We start from the raw sequence: 22571 nt of genomic DNA on the forward strand, positions 1-22571 counted from the left end.
CAAATCTGTTAGAAACACATTTAGCTCATTAGCCCTGTCCAAGTTCCGCAATATTATCAGATTACTAGTTTCACACTTCATGCTATGCTGTTCTTCACAAAGTGGAATAAAGAAGGAACAGATCATTGCCTATGAGCTGAAAACGGGCAATTCTGACCTTGACGTTTTTGTGGCTACTACCTCACATAGGCTACGTTTACATTAGACCGTATCTGTCTCTTTTTCTTCGCGGATGCACTGTCCGTTTACATTAAACCGCCTGGAAACGCCGGGAAACGGGAATCCGCCAGCGTCCACATATTCAATCCAGATCATGTCAGCTCCGGTGCTGTGTAAACATTCAGAATACGCGGATACGCTGTGCTGAGCTCTAGCTGGCGTCTCATTGGACAACGTCACTGTGACATCCACCTTCCTGATTCGCTGGCGTTGGTCATGTGACGCGACTGCTGAAAAACGGCGCAGACTTCCGCCTTGTATCACCTTTCATTAAAGAGTATAAAAGTATGAAAATACTGCAAATACTGCCCATTGTGTAGTTATGATTGTCTTTAGGCTTGCCATCCTTCCACTTGCAAGTAGTAAGGGATATGCGCTGGGATCACACACACAGCGGCTCAGTCCCGAATCGTGGCTTGTGCACTTCACTTCGCGCGCTGTGTGAGCTGCGCAGGGCCGGAGTGCACACCCTCCAGAGGGCACTCGCTGTTCAGGGCGGAGTGATTTGGAGCGCAGGATGCCTGCGGAGCCGAGCATATCCGTGTATTGGCGTTGCTATGTGCACGCAAATCGTGTATTGGTGTTGCTGTGTGCACACTAATCGTTTTAAAAACATTAATCTGATGATCCGCTGATACGGTCTAATGTAAACATGAGGCGCTAGCCACTATGTCATCGTAATGTAAGAATGAGTGTAATAATCGCACACTGCACATGCACATGTGTTCCGATTAAAATGGCCAGTGAGTGTATACAATTCGGTTCACCATTCGAAATAAATGGACCAGACTAAAGAAATTGCTTTTAGACATGTTTATTCTTATTACAGAGGGAAAGTGCGTTCCTATTTTAAAATGTACTCCAGGTTGACCCCCTTGATTAACAAAATTATACTCTGACAATTTTGAGTGTGTGTTTTCCTTCTGAAATCAACTCCTCTCACAGTTTGTGGAGGAATTTCACCAAACTTGGCAAAAGGCTTTGTTACATGACAGTTATACGTATATTGAAATTTCGTTTAATTTGGGCAAATTTTTACCAGAGTTATGCCCTTGATTATTAACAGACTTGTACTTTGGCAATTTCACCAAGGTGTGTTTGCTTTCTGAAATCAACTTCCCTCACAATTTTTATCCCCCACTGGCCATAAGGCCCGAAGGGAGATTGTCATGGCGATGTCTGTCCGTCCATCCCAGGAAGGGTACTCACCTTCTGAAATTAACTCCTCTCACAATTTTTGGAGGAATTTCACGAAACTTGACAGGATTCTTTGTTACATGTTGGTAATACATATATTGCAATTTTGTTCAATTCAGTCACATTTTACCAGAGTTGTGGCATAGTTGCCAGCGGGGGGATATTGTGCTCTCGGAGCACTCTTGTTTTCCTGGTCAGAGTCATCCAGAGTGTATCCAGAGCCTTTCCACTGTGGAGGCAGGAATACACCCTGGATGAGATTCCAGTACCACCACAGGGCATTTCACACACATTCACATGCTCATTCACATCTAGGGTAGGTTTAGAGTCTCCAGTTCAATTAAAGTGTTTTTGGGGAATTGGAAGAAACTGGAGAACCGTGGAGACAGTGAGGATATGTGAAACTCAAGAAAGGCAGTAACCCAAGCTCAGGATTGAACCCCTGGAGTTGTATCATTATGCCAGTAACTATGACCATTATTTTGCTTGTGCTAATACCAAGATTGGCCATTTCTATATTGTCTTCATTAGATAAGGTCAAACTGAAAAGTGTGGATTCCTATATTCAATTCAGTTTTATTTGTATAGCGCTTTTAACAATGGACATCACAAAGCAGCTTTGCAGAAATATATAAATTCCAGATATAAATTTTACAAATAATTCATTTATCCCTAATGAGCAAGCTTGAGGTGATGGTGGCAAGGAAATACTCCTGAGACAACATGAGAAGAAAACTTGAGACCAGTTTGAACCAGACTCAAAAAGGAATCCATTCCCATCTTGGCGATGAGGATATGTCTTTTTCTTCAGTTCTTATCTTTGTCTGTTCTCTTACTATTTCCTGTTTAATATCCTGCCTTCTGTATTTAATGCAAATTGTTAAGAGCCCACTGTCCTGAATATTCTAAGCATTCAGAATTTTGGTCTTAGTAATTCTTATGACCATGTGTAAGCAAGGAGTTACATTGGCATACAGGTCCAAATTATTTATTTCAGTCAGCAAATAGGAAAAAGCCAGCTTCAAAGAAAAGAATGCTCAACTGTTGGTGTCTGTCTGTCTGACTTCCTCCTGTCTTTGTCTCTGTAGCATGGGCAGCAGCTGTACAGGCATATCTATCTGGGTTGTAAGGAGGAGGACAATATGCAGAAAAATTTTGAGCTGCTTTTCACTGCTCTTGCTCTGCTCACCATAGAGCTAGCTAATGAGGATGTGGTCATAGACCTTATACGCCTCTCCCTTGCACTGCAGGTACACACACACACACACACACACACACACACAAGGTACACTCAGTACCTTGGTGTACTTAGAATGATTTCCTGTCTGTATTGGGTTATCTGTTTTATAACTGCTTTTGTGACTGGCTACAGGATATGGCTCTAGATAATGAGGAGAACATGCCGATGTTTATTCGCTGTGGTATCATGGCACTGATTGCAGCCTACCTAAACTTCCTCAGCCAAATGATTGCCAACCCTGCCTTCTGCCAGCATGTCAGCAAGGTACATGGACACACATACTGTACACACAACTGTACACATTCTTACTTTTTACTCTACTAATTTGGGACTCCAGTTATACAGTATCTCTGAACCTAAGCTTAACTACTAAGATAAATTGCCATTCTGAGAGTGTTGTGGAGACTAGACCCTGTTTTCAATAAGCTTATCCAGAAATACCAACCTGTAAAACCAATATTGCTAAATTTCTGCCGTCAGCTAGAACCTAAGAAGTGGAAAATGAGGTGCACAAATGCAGTGCTACCTGTGTGCATCCAAGTCCTTTCTCAACCACATGATTTCAGAGAGAAGCTTGAGGATACTGAGTTAGGGTTGTTGCTGCAGTGTTGCAATAATTTCCCTTGCCTTGACCTTTATTTGGTTCCACAACACTGATGCACCAATGAAACAGGACTGCATGTAATTGTTGCGTTTCCTGATGCCATTAACTTAGCTGTATTTTTGTTGTAGTTAATGCAGCACCAGAAGATTTTTATTTTGTTATATAAATTGCAATTTTTGTGGCTACTGCCTCATATAGAGGCGCTATCCACTGTGTCATCATGATGTAAGAGTCTAACAATCGTGCACTGTGCATGCACATGTGCATAAGGATTACAATAGCGCATAAGCATTATAATCACCCAGAACGGTGAATCGTGATCTCACGATATGAACAGTTGATCTCGTGTTATCATCGTGTTGTAAGAATGAGTGTAACAATAGTGCAATGCGTATGTGCATAAGTATGACGATCATCAGACTGGCGAATCGTGATCTCGCAATATGAACAGTTGATCTCACGTTATCAAAGGTACACAAGAACGAGTATAAGAATGTAAGAATGAGTGTAACAGTAGCAAAACTTCGTAACCAATCAGCACTTATCCTGATAAAATTTGATTACCTGTTCTATTTCTTGATAAACTTTGGAACTAGTCAAAACTAGAAACGAAATAAGAAAAACCTCATTATAACTTTGTAGTATCGGAAGATAATCGGCAGATCAAAAGACAAACGAAATTCACCTCGTGGTTCACCAAGGCTACTGATTCGATATCAAATAAGTGGTGTTTATTTTAAGAAAATTTACCTTTTCGTTATCACAGCTTTTGTTTGGTCAAATGAAAGGTTTTGTAAGTTGTGGTTGTTGTTTTTTTTTGGCAGATATTTAGGCTGAGAATTCCAGCCATTCAACAAGAGTTATAATGAGTACTTGTGTTTTTCAGTGAATAACATTTTGTAAATAAATTTCTGATATATTCTTTGACAAATGTGAAAACTAAAAGTATAATTGGTCAAACTTCTGCTATTTGCTTTAATTTGTAAATTTAACTTTTTATTTTAGTCTTTACATTTGTGAAACAAAATGTGCTCATTAGTACTAAATAATGCTTCTAAGACGATTCAAGAGCAAGTGCTTTCTTACTATTTTGAAAATAGATCTAGTTCACAGCACTGTATTTTGAACAAAGCCCTGATGCTCACAGCTTGGTGATGCTTGCAAAGAGATGAGGCTAGTATAATTGATAACATGTCTCTCATCTCATCATCTCTAGCTGCTTTATCCTTCTACAGGGTCGCAGGCAAGCTGGAGCCTATCCCAGCTGACTACGGGCGAAAGGCAGGGTACACCCTGGACAAGTCGCCAGGTCATCACAGGGCTGACACATAGACACAGACAACCATTCACACCTACAGTCAATTTAGAGTCACCAGTTAACCTAACCTGCATGTCTTTGGACTGTGGGGGAAACCGGAGCACCCGGAGGAAACCCACGCGGACACAGGGAGAACATGCAAACTCTGCACAGAAAGGCCCTCGCCGGCCACGGGGCTCGAACCCGGACCTTCTTGCTGTGAGGCGACAGCGCTAACCACTACACCATAGGTGGCCAACCCGCGGCTCGCGAGCCGCATGCGGCTCTTTGCCTGGTGTCATGCGGCTCTCACCTTCACGTCCAAGTTGGTGTTCGTTTGTGGTTTTATGTGCGTTTTCGCTTCACTGCAGTTAATTACGGTTATTTTATTAAAGGTGCTTCGCTTGGTTTCATTACGGTATTTTCACATCATGACAAATGCGCAGGTGCGTGAGATGATATGCTAAATTCCCCTACAAGTAGCACTTCTGCTGCTGTGTGTGTATATGTGTGTACATTTGAGTATGTGAATGTGTGCTGATGTGAATTCAGATACACTACAGGCCAAAAGTTTGAACATACCTTCTCATTGAAGTAGCGGGTGACCGTTTGTGATGCTAACTGCGTGTGTGAGTATTGTACTATCCCTGCTGCTGAGGCTTGGGATACACGCTGGGCGCGCAAGCCTGAGTAGTGGGTGAGTGCTCATTCAGTTTTGATGCCTTGAGTGAGAGTAGAGTATACTGTAAGTGTAAAATAGTCATGAGAACACAGAACACATTGAATGAGAAGGTGTGTCCAAACTTTTGGCATGTAGTGTATATACATTATGTATTTGTTCATTTGTTTTCCAGTTATCAATTTGTGTGTGCGCGCGTGTGTTCTTCTTTAAAAAATTTGAGCATTGTATTATATTTTATCTATATTTGCACTTGCACTGATCACTGTTCCCAGTGCCTATGGAGCTTGTACTGTTTGAGGAAATTAAATTAGCACTTTGTAATTTCCATTTTCCGACTGACTGTATTTATTTGAATACTTATTTATTTGAATGCAGGTCTTGTGCAGGTCATGCAATTGAGAATTCAAGCTGAATCAAAATGGCTTTTGCATTTTCGATGTTAAACAGGTAACTCCAAAATGCACTAGAATACAGGAAATTGCATCTAAGAAATCCAAAATTTTTCGGGGGAGGCCCCCTGGACCCCCCCCCCCCCCCCCCCCCCCCCCCAATGGGGGGAATCCCCACATGTAAACAATGTCTGCCTTTGTGCCCCACCTACAATTTTCTTCACCAGTCGCCACTGTTGAAAATGACTGGCCTGTGGTCTTGGTACTGCAGTAAATGTATCATTATCATGTTGGTGTGGGGCATTGGTTAAGTTGGAGTGTGACATCAATGTGGCTGTGTGTGTGTGTGTGTGTGTGTGTGTGTCCGCGCGCGCAGAAGGAAGGGTAATATTTGTGTGCCCATGTTCATGTGCCGATGTGGCTCTTTGCCGTAACACAGTAAGAATTGTGGCTCTTGGGCTCCGACTGGTTGGCCACCCCTGCACTACACCACCGTGCCGCCTTGATAACATGTATATATGCTATATTTACTGTATAGACATTGTATCAGAAAACAATTTTATTTATAAACAGTAGCCACATGTACCCATAGGGTACCTGTTTTTTTTATTCTGTGAACGTGCAGCTGACTTGTGACATGTATTTGTTAGTGTTCTCTAAATTTATTAAAAATGAAAAAATAGCATTGTTTAAATATCACAGCATAAAAGTTGGGGTTTTTTTCCCCCTCATTTTATTTTCTGCTTCGTGTGGGTTCCCTTTAAAACGAAGTTTATATACCATATATGGTCATTTGTCTATATTTCAGTGAGTGTATGCAAGGTGACTACAAGCAGTTGATAATATAAGCTTCATTGCTTCCATTTATTTGTATGAGATGAGTACACACATCTGATGAATCCCAGTGTTACTGTGTGTATAAGACTTTTACATATTTTGTGTAAGAACCATTTAGAACATTTTCTGTGAAGTTTTGATAAAGGAGGGCCCTAGACACTGAGTACAGTTATTCAGAATAAATGCAGAAAATTTCAAACGGTAAAAAAAAAAGTTTTTCTTTTTGTTTATATATGAATTCTAATAGTTTTGCCTCACCTTTGAGAGAACATAAAGTAGTCTCCATGATGATGCTTTTGTTGGTCAGTTCTCTAGATTTGCTAGATATTCTGAATCACTGTGCATGTTTATGCACATTCTCTTGAAGGGTGCCAGTAATTTTGAAGTGGACTGCACCAGTTGACTTCTCCTCTCCTTCCTTGTAGGTTATTGAGTTGAGGAATTTGGATGCTCCCTACCTGCTACCTGAACATGTGTTTCGAGAGAAATGTGTGTAAGTACGCATTAGCAATGTATGGGCAATGGCAAATGTAAACCCCCCCCCCCCCCCCCAATTTATTTATTTATTTAAATGTCTCTCTGTAGCTGGAGGGTTTTTTGTTTTGTTTTTTTGCGTCCATCCGTTCGTCTGTCCGGTTCTTGTGAACACGATATCTCAAGAACGCCATGAGGAAATTTCTTTGAATTTGGTGGAACGGTTCAATTGGACTCAAAAATGAACTGATTAGATTTTGGTGGTCAAAGCTCAAGCTCACTATCACCTCATGCTCTTGCAAATCTATCAGGAATGCTTTGAGGGAATTTGAAACCGAAGGTTTGTAGAGGCAAACAACCACAGAGCATTAATTCTAGTTTTCTTACCTGTAGCGGCCAAAGTAGAATTCATATAGACGTGAATTACAATTTATGTTAGAAGGTATAAATAATTTCATTTGAGTGTGTAATTTCATACAAGTAATTTATTTCATGATTAAAATGATGAATAACATGTGGCAAGGTTAGAAGAATTAGAATTAGAAGCATTAGAATTAGAATTCATATGTGAAGAATTAGAACTGTCTCACCTTCTCAAGAATTAGAATTAGAATTCATTCAGCTATATAAGAACGGTCTCGCGCTTCTCAGGGTAGATCTCGAGAAGCCGTGGAAGCGAACAGTTTTTCTTACCTGACTCACTGACTCTCTGCATCTTGGAACCTTTGTAATTGTTAAACCGAGGATTAAAGTTCAACTTTCAAGACGTTTCAAGTGGATTTATTGCCAGGCACATGGACATTGAGAGTGGAAACAGTTACTTTGGGTCAGAGACTTCGTCAGTGTAAGCTATAGCACTTTTCTCAAGGTCTCACTAAGAACAAGCCTCTACAATAGTAAGAAAAACTTGCTTGACATTGGATTACAAAACACTGGAGAGGTTCGCTGAAACTGGAAAGAAGATTCATTGAGGGACTTCTGAACTAGTACGATCACGCGCTACACTCGTGGCTGGTGATTGACAAGTGGACGTGGCTGCAACATAACTGTCGCAAGTGGAATCGGAGAAAAAACTGGACCGACGTTCAAAGCAATCATGACGGATGAAAGGGAAAGGACGGTAAGCCCTCTGGGGGAAAAACGTCAGGGTAAACCAACACAACGGTCATTGGAAAATAGTCTGCAGACAGGAATTGACTCCAGAAGAGCAAAGCTAAGGAAACTGACTGAGAGAAAAAAAACGAATTGCGTGATTTAATGGATGATGATGCAAACGTGGAAATTATAACAAAGGAATCATTAACCAAGTATGAAGAGCTGATAGTAGAATTCAGTAAGATAAATGCTGATGTCAAAGACCTGTACAGTGAACTTGGATGCACACAGAATATGAATGCAGATCAAAATAATTGGTTTCAGCCAAGATATGATGAGCAATGCAATTTTGTGCGAGAGGTTAGATCATGGATACAAGATGCAACGCTTCACATAGAAGAGTCTGAAAGAGTGAACAATGAGGTAAATCCTGAAGATAGCATTTCAGTCACATCCAGAAAGAGTAAAAAAGCCAAGTCTGTCTCTTCTGCGTCTGTAGCATCATCAGTTTGCGCTGAGCGCTTAAAAGTTGAAATGGAGAAAGCTGCTTTGTTAACCAAGACAGCTACATTGAAACAGAAAAGGGCTTTGGAAGAGCAGGAGCTACGGCTCAAAGCTGAAAAGGAAGAGCAGGAGCTATGGCTCAAGGCTGAAAAGGAAGAGCAGGAGCTATGGCTCAAGGCTGAAAAGGAAGAGTTGGAGTTACAAGCAGAGCTCGCCGTATCAGATGCAAGGTTAGTTGTGTTAAGAAAATATGAAGACTCAGATGTGTCAAGCGGCTCTAAAGGCAGTAGAGTGGATTCACTGACGACTACTCAGAGACAACATGTCAGCCACAATAGGAGCAGTGGGGCTAGTAATGTATCTCAGCCATAGTGGTGGAATAGCTGCCAATGCAACGCCTGTTGTGCGACAAGAGCTTGTTACTTCAAAGGGCAATTCTGCAAACACAGATAACCTGGTTTCTGTCATGCAATGACAAAACGAGATAACTGAGAGTCTAATAAAGCAACAAAAGCTATCTACATTGCCATCGCCGAATATTCCAGTTTTTAAAGGAGATCCAGTGGAATACCATCTCTTCATGAGAGCTTTCGAGCATCGCATAGAAAGCAAGACTGAAAACAGCAAAGATCGGCTTTATTATTTGGAGCAGCACACAAGTGGTCAGCCTAATGGCTTAGTGCGCAGCTGTTTTCATATGGACCCTGAACGGGGCTACCCTGAAGCCAAGAAATTGTTAAAGGAGCGCTTTGGTGACAAATATAAGATCTCAATGGCATACCTGGACAAGGCTTTAAAATTGGCCTACTATCAAGTCGGACGACGCTAAGGCACTTGAAGCATGCGCTCTGTTTCTGATCAACTGTAACAACGCAATGTCGGATCTAGAGTACTTGGATGAGATGGAGAATGCTGCGAACATGCGCACAGTCATCTCCAAGCTCCCATACAGGCTGAGGGAGAAATTCAGGAGTGTTGCCATTGACATTCAGAAGAAAGATCGGCGAACAAAGTTCCAAGGCGTGGTGTCATTTGTAACCAAACAGGCTGAGATGGCAGCACACCCTGTGTTTGGTAAAATCTCAGGTCAAACAAAGCGTCAACCTGCAAAACCAGCTGGCAAGAAAACCATCATAACGCTAGCTACCGAAGCTAAAGAGCGGAAAGTAGTGAAAGATGTTGCTGGTGCCGAGAACAAGAAAGCTAAAGAGAAGAAACCAAACATGAACATGGCTTTCGTGAAACCGTGCATCTTCTGTCAGGGAGATCATACCATGGAACAGTGCAAGAAACTTCAAAAAAAGCTGCACAAAGAAAAATTGGAATTCCTTAAGAGTAAAGGACTCTGCTTCAGCTGTCTTATAGGAGGACACATGAGCAGTACCTGTGAAGAAAAGAAGAGCTGTGAGATGTGTTCAGCTAAACACCCTACACTGTTACACATAAAGCAGACACCTAAAGACATACCAAAAGAAGACACTTCAAGGGAGGAACCAAAAGAGGAGTCTTTACAGGAAGAACAAACTGTGGTCAGTGGATTCGTGGATGCGGGGAAAACTTGCTCTCAGATGGGGGCCGGGGGTGCAGGAACCGTCCTCGCCATCGTTCCGGTGAGAGTGAAGGCAAAGAAAGGCAACAAGGTGCTGACTTGTTATGCGTTCCTGGATCCAGGGAGCAATGCCTCCTTTTGCACTAACAAGCTAGCCAACGACCTTAACCTGCAAGGAAAAAATGTGAACATCCTACTTACCACTATGGGAGACCAAAAGACTGTCTCATGCAAGGTGTTGCCAGACCTAGAAGTCAGCAGTCTGGAGGGGGATGACTTTGTCGGGCTCACTGGTGTGTTTACGCAAAGGGCCATACCTGCTAGTCAGGAGAATATCCCAACCCAAGAGGACGTGGATAGGTGGCCACACTTACGAGGTGTACGAATTCCATTGATCAAGGTGGTTATTGATCTTCTAATTGGGACTGATGTCGCAAAAGCTTTAGAGCCAAAAGAGGTAATCTGCAGCGTGAAAGATGGGCCGTATGCAGTACGTACAGTCTTGGGATGGACAGTGAACGGGCTGCTGCTGTGTGAGAACATTGGAAGCTGGTCAAAGGACGGATACCCACAGATCCAAATGAATTGGATATCGGTGGCTCGACTTGAAGAATTGTGGACCCAGCAATTCAAGTATGATTTTCCCGAGAATGCTCAAGGAGAGCAGCTTGAGATGTCAAAGGAAGATCAACTGTTTATGGACAGAGTCACCACATCCACAAAACTGGTCGACGGTCACTACTCTATCGGATTGCCATTGAAGAACAAAGATGTGAAAATGCCTAACAATAGAGCAATGACGGAGCAACGAGCGCTCAACATGAAAAAGAAGCTTCAGAGAAACCAAACGTTCCGAGAGGAATACGTCAGTTTCATGAACCAGGTCATAACCAAGGGATACGCCGTCAAAGTCCCAGACGAAGAGCTTAACAGGAGTGATGGAAAGGTGTGGTTTATTCCACATCATGCCGTCCACCACCCCAAGAAGCATAAACTTCGAGTGGTATTCGACTGCGGCGCTTCATATCAGGGAACCACACTCAATGAGCAACTTCTGCAAGGGCCTGACATGACAAGCAGTCTGGTTGGAGTCTTAACACGATTTCGTCAGGAGCCAATTGCAGTCATGGCAGATGTGGAGGCCATGTTCCACCAGGTCAAGGTCCCATCTGAAGACGCAGACCTTCTCAGGTTTTTATGGTGGCCTGACTGGGATATCTCAAAGGAGCTGCAGGAGTATAGAATGGAGGTACACTTGCTCGGAGCCACCTCCTTAACCAGCTGCGCGAACTATGCGCTGAGAAGATGTGCCGAGGACAACAGGAGTACTTTTGATGCAGCAGCTGTGGAGACAGTGTTGAACAATTTTTACGTCGACGATTGTCTAAAATCGGTTAACTCAGAACAGGAAGCGATCAAGCTACTCCACGACTTGACGGCCATCTGTCAAACAGGAGGCTTTAGACTGACAAAATGGACGACCAACAGTCGAAACGTGTTGTTAACCATTCCGCTTGAGGACCGAGCAACAGAAGTCAAAGATCTTGATCTCGACCAGGACTCACTTGCCATCAAGAGAGCCTTGGGAGTACAATGGTGCATCCAGTCAGATCAGTTCAAGTTTCAGGTGAACATCGAGCAGAAGCCTCTTACCAGGAGAGGAATCTTGTCTACGATGAGCTCTGTCTATGATCCGCTAGGAATGTTGTCACCAGTCATACTACCTGCTAGAAACATCCTGCAAGAATTGTGTAGACTAAGAACAGCCTGGGATGACACTGTGCCAGAACACCTCGCACAACAATGGACCAAGTGGACTGAAGAACTCCAACAGCTCACTGACTTTGGAGTAACTCGATGCTTTAAGCCACCTGAATTTGGCAAAACTTCATCGACGAATCAGCCCCCAGAGGATCATGGCTAATGGGAAGAATCGTGAAGATTGTGGAGGACGAACATGGAGTCGTCCGCAAGGTTCGAGTCAAGACGAAGATGAATGAACTTGAGCGGCCGATCACCAAACTCTGCCTGCTTCAAGAAGCAGAATGAAAAGGACTGTTAAGTACATTCAATGTTGTAATTGTTTCTAGGATAGAAAGCAATTAGGGGCCGGGTATGTAGCGGCCAAAGTAGAATTCATATAGACGTGAATTACAATTTATGTTAAAAGGTATAAATAATTTCATTTGAGTGAGTAATTTCATATAAGTAATTTATTTCATGATTAAAATGATGAATAACGTGGCAAGGTTAGAAGAATTAGAATTAGAAGCATTAGAATTAGAATTCATATGTGAAGAATTAGAACTGTCTCACGCTTCTCTAGAATTAGAATTCATTCAGCTATATAAGAACGGTCTCGCGCTTCTCAGGGTAGATCTCGAGAAGCCGTGGAAGCGAACAGTTTTTCTTACCTGACTCACTGACTCTCTGCATCTTGGAACCTTTGTAATTGTTAAACCGAGGATTAAAGTTCAACTTTCAAGACGTTTCAAGTGGATTTATTGCCAGGCACATGGACATTGAGAGTGGAAACAGTTACTTTGGGTCAGAGACTTCGTCAGTGTAAGCTATAGCACTTTTCTCAAGGTCTCACTAAGAACAAGCCTCTACATTACCCATCGCCAAACCTTACCAGAAAGGTTTTCAGGGCATCTAGTTGTGACTAACATCAAGACAAAAAGTCACACAAGCTGGAGGTTTTTACTTTCATGTGGGTGAGCAGAGAAATGGAACTTGTGGTCACGTGTGAACTGAGTTGTCAGATATGAAGCTCGTAGAAGAAAGAACATATTCATTAATGTGAACTTAAGTTATTGTGTGATGCACAGGTCTGGTCAGGGCCATGCTGGTTTAAATTTTTTTTTAAATGTTGTGGGCATGTATGAGCGAAAATAATAACTACACAAGCAAGATTGAAAAAACTGTCCTACGCACCTTTCTCACTGAGGTTGAGGCACACTCCGAGCCAGAATTCACAGATTGTGTTGATACTGCTGGCTGAAAGTGCTTTCTACCTCCTGCATTTTTTTCCTGCTGGTGTTTCCAGAGGCATAATGGCCTCAACTTTCCAGTTTCTATGTGTATCTATAATTAGTGGTCGTGGCCTGAACTGGAAAGTTTAGGTCATGCCCACTAATTACGGATATATACAACCCCAATTCCAAAAAAGTTGGGACAAAGTACAAATTGTAAATAAAAACGGAATGCAATAATTTACAAATCTCAAAAACTGATATTGTATTCGCAATAGAACATAGACAACATATCAAATGTCAAAAGTGAGACATTTTGAAATTTCATGCCAAATATTGGCTCATTTGAAATTTCATGACAGCAACACATCTCAAAAAAGTTGGGACAGGGGCAATAAGAGGCTGGAAAAGTTAAAGGTACAAAAAAAGGAACAGCTGGAGGACCAAATTGCAACTCATTAGGTCAATTGGCAATAGGTCATTAACATGACTGGGTATAAAAAGAGTATCTTGGAGTGGCAGCAGCTCTCAGAAGTAAAGATGGGAAGATGATCACCAATCCCCCTAATTCTGTGCTGACAAATAGTGGAGCAATATCAGAAAGGAGTTCAACAGTGTAAAATTTCAAAGAGTTTGAACATATCATCTACAGTGCATAATATCATCAAAAGATTCAGAGAATCTGGAAGAATCTCTGTGCGTAAGGGTCAAGGCCAGAAAACCATACTGAGTGCCCGTGATCTTCGGGCCCTTAGACGGCACTGCATCACATACAGGCATGCTTCTGTATTGGAAATCACAAAATGGGCTCAGGAATAATTCCAGAGAACATTATCTGTGAACACAATTCACCATGCCATCCGCCGTTGCCAGCTAAAACTCTATAGTTCAAAGAAGAAGCCGTATCTAAACATGATCCAGAAGCGCAGACATCTTCTCTGGGCCAAGGCTCATTTAAAATGGACTGTGGCAAAGTGGAAAACTGTTCTGTGGTCAGACGAATCAAAATTTGAAGTTCTTTATGGAAATCAGGGACGCCGTGTCATTCGGACTAAAGAGGAGAAGGACAACCCAAGTTGTTATCAGTGCTCAGTTCAGAAGCCTGCATCTCTGATGGAATGGGGTTGCATTAGTGCGTGTGGCATGGGCAGCTTACACATCTGGAAAGACACCATCAATGCTGAAAGGTATATCCAGGTTCTAGAGCAACATATGCTCCCATCCAGACGACGTCTCTTTCAGGGAAGACCTTGCATTTTCCAACATGACAATGCCAAACCACATACTGCATCAATTACAGCATCATGACTGCATAGAAGAAGGGTCCGGGTACTGAACTGGCCAGCCTGCAGTTCAGATCTTTCACCCATAGAAAACATTTGGCGCATCATAAAACGGAAGATACGGCAAAAAAGACCTGAGACAGTTGAGCAACTAGAATCCTACGTTAGACAAGAATGGGTTAACATTCCTATCCCTAAACTTGAGCAACTTGTCTCCTCAGTCCCCAGACGTTTACAGACTGTTGTAAAGAGAAAAGGGGATGTCTCACAGTGGTAAACATGGCCTTGTCCCAACTTTTTTGAGATGTGTTGTTGTCATGAAATTTAAAATCACCTAATTTTTCTCTTTAAATTATACATTTTCTCAGTTTAAACATTTGATATGTCATCTATGTTCTGTTCTGAATAAAATATGGAATTTTGAAACTTCCACATCATTGCATTCCATTTTTATTTACAGTTTGTACTTTGTCCCAACTTTTTTGGAATCGGGGTTGTACATGAATGTTTGAGCACTAAACAGATACAGAAAGTGGTATTGTCTAATACCCCTAGTATATATGTGTGTGTGTGTGTGTGTGTGTGTGTGCACGCACACACATGCATAACTGAGCGAGTGTCTGTGTTTTAAAATAAGTAATAGTTCTTCAATCCACATGTATTTCTCAATATAACTTCTTATTTCCATTGTATAGTAGTCTTTCAGGTTTTTTTGGGATGTGCTCTTGTGAGCATTTCATGTCATTTTTTGCATATGTCTTTGTTTCAGGCTGCCTGTGACTCTGGATCGTGAGGACAGTGCCATGTATTTTCAGACAGCTGATCTTGCTGATGCTCTTTCTGGTCCAGGATACAATGCAGAAAGACTTGCCGTGCCATATATACCACAAGTTACAGGTATACACACACGTGCGCGCGCACACATACATACAGTCTGCCTTATCAGTTGAAGTATCTATGATTGGTTGAGTGTTCCTTCATAGTGCACAATTTGAAACCTTGCCAGGTTTTTTTTGTTTGTTTGTTTTATTTAAAGGGGAACAGAGGGCAATATATAGAGTAAATATAACAATAAAACACACATTAACGAACCTTATTCAAGACTTACAAAAGTTTTTTGTTCTAAGGTTGGAAAGTTATAGTGTTTTGAAAGTAGCTCGAGCAAACTATTTCCGCAGTTCGAACAGCCCGCCATGATATTAATTTTATCCAATCAGAATGCACATTCATTTTCTCTGCGTAACACTCATGACGTATGTATGTGCCCAGTTGTGTTGGCTCATTGAGGTTGGGACTAGCACGTGTGAATCGGAAAGTAGGATGAATTGTAAGTGATCGGCTACACAATGCCACAGTTTGTTGCTTTCGGGTGTAATAACAGGACCGATGGAAAGCATAATGATCCTCCAGACGTGTCTTTTGCGGGATCTCTTCGTATGATTCGACAGAGCTGTCGCTTTCACTTGATGCGCCCGACGCCATGATTACACGCTTCTCTCCTAGTGCAGTGGGTAGGGCTGACGTCACGGTCTTTTAAAAATGGCGACTCTTGTGCCGTTTAGCGTACTGACTATTATATTTACAATTACCAAGATATTTCGTTGTTTTCTAGTATATAAATTTGATAGAATACTTAAGAATACGTTACTTTGTCACATCAGCAACTGTATATATTATATTTGGTACCCCTTTAAAAAAAAAATGGCTCAGAGACTTAATCTGACTGTTTAGGATGTTTTTTTTTTTTCAACAGCTGCCCTTCTCTGAAGGTTAAATAGATAACATAGGCACAGAAATTGCACGTGATTAAATATAAAAACCCTTCTGAATCTGTTTTGTATGAGTCAAGTATTAGATGTTACACTGTTTAATAATCTCAACGAATGGCTGTTATTTAGTGGTCAATACTATCATGGCAAGATTTGTTCTGTTAAAGAAAAAACCACAGATCAATATACTGGTCATAGAATTCTTTGCAGAACGATGTCATTCTGCAGGGCTTTTACAAGAGTGAAATGTAACTATGGTGCCATACTGACAGCAATTCTACATTAATGCTATTTAGGAAAGTGTGATTTGTGGGTATTATTTGGATTTGCTCATTCTTATTGCTCTTTAGCTGCCTAACTATATCTGGATATACATTTGCATTTTCAATTTTGTTTTTGTTGCTGTAACATCACAGACTATTCCAAATCTGTCTTGTGTGTGTGTGTGTGTTTTTTGTGTGTGTGTGTGTGTGTGTGTACGTGTGTACACTCATCATAGTGCTGTATACAGTAGGGAAGATTCTGAACAGATGCAAACAAGCATCCAGAGGTACATGTAGCATTGTGTATAGAGAGAGAGCGCGCGCGCGTGTGTGTAGAATTTTTACGCTTCTGTAGTGCATCGTGCACAGCCTCAGTGATGTAAACCAGCAGTCTCCCCTGTGACCCTGATCTCACACTTCCTGTTCTGCCCAGCCTTAGCTGGTGTTATGCATAGTGTCTCTTATTAATGCTTCACACACACACACACACACACATTTTCTTATGGCAAACTATATGCTAAATAATACAAACTTTAAATCTCGTGTTCTGCAATCATGGTGCTGTCACTTGGATTGATGACTTGGTGAGTTTCCTTATTGACACAGCCTCATGCTTATACAGTAGTCTTCTTTTTGCTTTGCATTATGTTGTTTTGATGTTGTGAAAGGCCTGCAGAATTTTATTTCAGTTTCTCAGTCGTAACATTGTCATCTTTTTTTTCCCCCTCCCCCTTTCGGATGTTCTCTGGACTCTAAGAGAGTCACAGACTGGTTTATTTCTTTTTGAGCATTTTGTTGTAAATTGAATGTTATCTCATAGATTGTGATCCACACAAGCAAATAATGGTGAACAGTTATGTCTGTCGTCTGTACCATTTGCAACAATTGGGAGCAATTCTTTCTTTATATAAGCCTACCATATCATTCTGGAAAGTGAATTAAATGATTAGGTTTGAGGTATAACCATAATGACCTTTGACCCACAGATGAAGACCGACTGACTCGGAGGAAGAGTTTTGTGGACACTATCTCACTCCAGGTGGACATCCTGTCCAACAGCCTTCCTGACCAGGTAATTTAAAAAAAAATCATATTCATTAAAAATCCAGTATATAAATAAATATACAAATATCATATGCTGCTGCATGTTTTTATTTCTCCAACAAACCTGATTCAGTTTAGCAACTAACTAGCTGTCCTGTCTACATCAGTGTGGGTGTGTTAGAATAGGATAAAAATGAAACTGAGTAGGGATACTCCAGGAGTTGGGAATAAACACTTAAATAAATACACATATTAAATAAATTTTATTTACCAGCTGGGAGGTCCGTATGGTGAAATACTGTGACCGAGGTCTTGAAAGTACTGGCCGAGGCCCTCTGGGCCGAGGTCAGTATTCAAGGCCGAGGTCACAGTATTTCACCATACAGACCGACCTTAAGCTGGTAAATAATATATTTATTTTTTTATTTACCAAATTCTAACAGAAAACGAGAGCGCCCGAAAGGGAAAACCGAGTCGGCCTGCCATTTTTAATCCTCATTCACGTCTGTAATGCAAATTGCTTTCTCCTCGGTATACAAGTGCACTTCCATGGCAGGAAAAAAACTACATTTTGCCGCCTATGTAGTCCCCTATTTATATAAAATTGAGTCATTCAGGATTCAGCCATGTTTTTGCTCAATGTTAGCAAATTACAAGTTTTTAAGCTTTCTCCTGAAATGTTTTATTTCTTCTTCCTCAGGGTAGTAAAACTCGCTTTCGCTGTGAAGACTGTCGTTATCACTATCGATGCTGTAAAATTAATGCTATTCTCCTCAGAAATGCTGGCAAAAATGTATAAGATTTTTGATAATCTGAGAAATAAATATTATAAAAAAAAAAAGATAAATGTTGACAAAAAAATTCTACTGTTTTTGTTGTGAACGAGTGAGTCGCCAGAGGTCCGTAACTGGGGTCCGTACCGTAGGATATGGACCCGCTCGCCAGCCAATCAGAGCGCAGGATTTGGACCGCAAAAAAAGTAATTAACAATTATTCACCAAAGGCGAAGTGTAGATCAATGAATAATAACCGAGATGAAGTTGAAGTTATTCTTCGTTGATGTTCACTGAGCCCGAGGCAGATAATTGTTTCGGGTGATTTGTCGTTGTCGTCACTGCTGAACCCAGTCCGGGCTGATTTTAGAGTAACTGGTTAACCTAACCTGCATGTCTTTGGACTGTGGGGGAAACTGGAGCACTCGGAGGAAGCCCACGCAGACATGGGGAGAACATGCAAACTCCACACAGAAAGGCCCCTGTTGGCCACTGGGCTCGAACCCAGAACTTTCTTGCTGTGAGGTGACAGTGCTAACTACTACACCATCGTGCCACCCACACAGGTGATTATTTCAAACATTTTTATATATATATATATATATATATATATATATATATAAATAATATGCACACACATACATACATATATATATATATATATATATATATATATATATATATATACACACATAGGGTTTTTTCTAGAAAAATTTAGTATGAGGGCGCTCACCATGGCGGGGGGGTGCCGGTTGTCCCCCCCCCGCCGTGCAAAGCCTTTGAAAAATGCTCCAATGGGACATTCTGAGGCTATCTGAGAGGGAAATTGTAACAAATTGTCTGTCAACATTGAAAAAGAAAGAAGTAATCTTCTTCTGCCCCGGACAGTCTTTGGCTTTCTTCCGTTTCATGCCGCGGGATGACATCTTTAAATGCCCAAGTGTCAACAAAAACAACTCGCGTACTACTTCTGTCAAAAGCTCCCGCGCCGGTGGGTGAAAGGTCATTCAGTCTCGAGAAATCTCGCTCTACAAGTCAGCTGACCTTGTATGTAACCCATGTCAAATCTCGCGAGAGCAGCCGCGACAAGTAAACAACTAAACAACATGGCGCCTCAGTCTGGAAAACTCCAATTCAGATTGTTTTTGCACCGTCTGGCGGTGTGTTTACTATGATTTGGAATATTTTTGGAGCAATTATAATGTATTTGATGATCAGACACATTGTCACGTAGTGTTGCTGGGATGTTTTCACGGAGTCGGTAAGGGGGCGCAGCGCCCCTGTTCCCCCGTTTAGACGAAAGCCTGTGTGTATGTGTATATATGTGTGTGTGTGTGTGTGTATATATATATATATGTGTGTGTGTATATATATATATATATATATATATATATATATATATATATATATATATATAGCCAAAAGTATTTGCTCACCCATCCAAATTATCGGAATCGGGTGTTCCAATCACTTCCATGGCCACAGGTGTATAAAATCAAGCACCTAGGCATGCAGACTGTTTTTACAGACATTTGTGAAAGAATGGGTCACTCTCAGGACCTCAGTGAATTCCAGTGTGAAACTGTGATTGTGATTTGTGCAACAAATCCAGTCGTGAAATTTCCTCGCTCCTAAATATTCCACAGTCAACTGTCGGCTGTGTTATAAGAAAATGGAAGTGTTTGGGAACGACAGCAACTCAGTCACAAAGTGGTAAGCCACGAAGTGGTAGGCCACGTACCCGTAAACTGACAGAGCGGGGTCAGCGGATGCTGATGCGCATAGTGCAAAGAGGTCGCCAACTTTCTGCAGAGTCAATCACTACAGACCTCCGTACTTCATGTGGCCTTCAGATTAGCTCAAGAACAGTGCCCAGAGAGCTTCATGGAATGGGTTTCCATGGTCGAGCAGCTGCATCCAAGCCATACATCACCAAGTGCAATGCAAAGCGTCGGATGCAGTGGTGTAAAGCACGCCGCCACTGGACTCTAGAGCAGTGGAGACGCGTTCTCTGGAGTGACGAATCGCGCTTCTCCATCTGGCAATCTGATGGACGAGTCTGGGTTTGGCGGTTGCCAGGAGAACGGTACTTGTCTGACTGCATTGTGCCAAGTGTAAAGTTTGGTGGAGGGGGGATTATGGTGTGGGGTTGTTTTTCAGGAGCTGGGCTTGGCCCCTTAGTTCCGGTGAAAGGAACTCTGAATGCTTCAGCATACCAAGACATTTTGGACAATTCCATGCTCCCATCTTTGTGGGAACAGTTTGGAGCTGGCCCCTTCCTCTTCCAACATGACTATGCACCAGTACACAAAGCAAGGTCCATAAAGACATGGATGACAGAGTCTGGTGTGGATGAACTTGACTGGCCTGCAGAGAGTCCTGACCTCAACCCGATAGAACACCTTTGGGATGAATTAGAGCGGAGACTGAGAGCCAGGCATTCTCGTCCAACATCAGTGTGTGACCTCACAAATGCGCTTCTGGAAGAATGGTCAAAAATTCCCATAAACACACTCCTAAACCTTGTGGACAGCCTTCCCAGAAGAGTTGAAGCTGTTCTAGCTGCAAAGGGTGGACCGACGTCATATTGAACCCTATGGATTAGGAATGGGATGTCACTTAAGCTCATATGTGAGTCAAGGCAGGTGAGCGAATACTTTTGGCAATATAGTGTGTGTGTGTGTGTATACACACCGACTTTTGTCACTTATCTATGCTGACTCACATAAAATACTTTTGTTTTGAAATAGATAAAATAAATCACAATTCCACCTTCCCTTTGAATAGTTTTAGACAAAACTCTGTAGCATCTTTAGTGCTTTTAGGAACAGCATGTTCTTTCATAATTTGTAGTTCTTCCCCACTTACAGTGACGAAGTGATTGGCTGCCATTTTGCTGAGTCACTCGAGGTGATTATTGAGAAATGGTCCGAATTTCTCGACCAATCAGCGTGCGAGATTTTCTATAATCACCTGCGTATTTAACTTAAATGTAATATTGCACTTCTAGTGAGTCTTGTGCCCGCCTACTACAACTTTCAGAAACCTTCACTTCGCCCTTGGTGGATAATTGTTATATATTACGTTACTGAGCAAGAACAATAGTAAATGTTTTGTTTTTTCATTTATTTATTATAGCATATATTTTATTAATGATTATTACTGTTATACTTATTTAAATGAGTGATTACATGTATACATTCATTGTGCTTCATAAAACCCAGGTTTACTCTTAGCAGATACAGCAAAATTATTTTGAAATCGGGTGTTTTTAATTGTGATTTTTTTTTCCTCCAAACAAATTGAAAAGAAATTCAACAGATTTTTTTTTTTTATTTCAACAATTTTATAAAATATTTGACCTCTGGTACTCCAAAATGGATGTGACAGGCAACATATGCAACATGAGCATCACTGCACCTCGTGTGCCATTGCTAATTAACATTACACTTGCTCTCTTTGGAGCAGATGCCTACCGTTAGCTAGTAGCTCCCTTAAACATGTTTAACATACCTAAATAACCATATTTATTTTTTTCGCGGTCCGGTTTCCATCAAATCCCGCGCTCTGATTGGCTGGTGAGCGGGTCCGTATCCTACATTACGGACCCTGGTTACAGACCTCTGGCGACTCACTCGTTCACAACAACAACAAACATAGTAGCAATTTTTGTCAATGTTTATTTTCACATTTCTCAGGAGAATAGCATTAATTTTACATCATGGATAGCGATAATGACGATGTTCACAGCGAAAGCGAGTTTTACTACCCTGAGGAAGAAATAATAAAAGAAAACATTACAGGAGAAAGCTAAAAACCTGTGACTTGCTAACGCCGAGCAAAAACATGGCTGAAACCTGAATGACTCAATTTTGTATAAATAGGGGATTACATAGGCGGCAAAATGTAGTTTTTTTCCTGCCGTGGAAGTGCACTTGTATACCGAGGAGGAAGCAATTTGCATTACAGCCGTGAATGAGGATTCGAAATGGCGGCTCAGCTCGGTTTTCTCTTTCAGGCGCTCTCGTTTTCTGTTAGAATTTGGTAAAGAAAAAAATAAATATATTATTTACCGGCGGCACGGTGGTGTAGTGGTTAGCGCTGTTGCCTCACAGCAAGAAGGTCCGGGTTCAAGCCCCGTGGCCGGTGAGGGCCTTTCTGTGCGGAGTTTGCATGTTCTTCCTGTGTCCACGTGGGTTTCCTCCGGGTGCTCCGGTTTCCCCCACAGTCCAAAGACATGCAGGTTAGGTTAACTGGTGACTCTAAATTGACCGTAGGTGTGAAATGAGAGTGTGAATGGTTGTCTGTGTGTCAGCCCTGTGATGACCTGGCGACTTGTCCAGGGTGTACCCCGCCTTTCGTCCGTAGTCAGCTGGG

At 41.7% G+C, this 22571-nt stretch overlaps 1 protein-coding gene across 3 annotated transcripts in view; it reads left to right on the forward strand.

Moving 5' to 3' along the window:
- Window positions 1–22571, forward strand: part of efr3a (EFR3 homolog A (S. cerevisiae)) — a 182667-nt gene that overhangs the window by 149279 nt on the left and 10817 nt on the right. For all 3 annotated transcript variants that reach the window (XM_060905946.1, XM_060905947.1, XM_060905945.1), the window contains 5 exons: window positions 2505–2666; window positions 2789–2920; window positions 6891–6958; window positions 15115–15242; window positions 17364–17449. In XM_060905946.1, coding sequence (XP_060761929.1) covers window positions 2505–2666; window positions 2789–2920; window positions 6891–6958; window positions 15115–15242; window positions 17364–17449 — 576 coding nt within the window. The remainder of the gene's footprint in view (window positions 1–2504; window positions 2667–2788; window positions 2921–6890; window positions 6959–15114; window positions 15243–17363; window positions 17450–22571) is intronic.

The sequence above is a fragment of the Neoarius graeffei genome, chromosome 23 (genome assembly GCF_027579695.1).
Source record: "Neoarius graeffei isolate fNeoGra1 chromosome 23, fNeoGra1.pri, whole genome shotgun sequence".
Taxonomy (NCBI): Eukaryota; Metazoa; Chordata; class Actinopteri; order Siluriformes; family Ariidae; genus Neoarius; species Neoarius graeffei.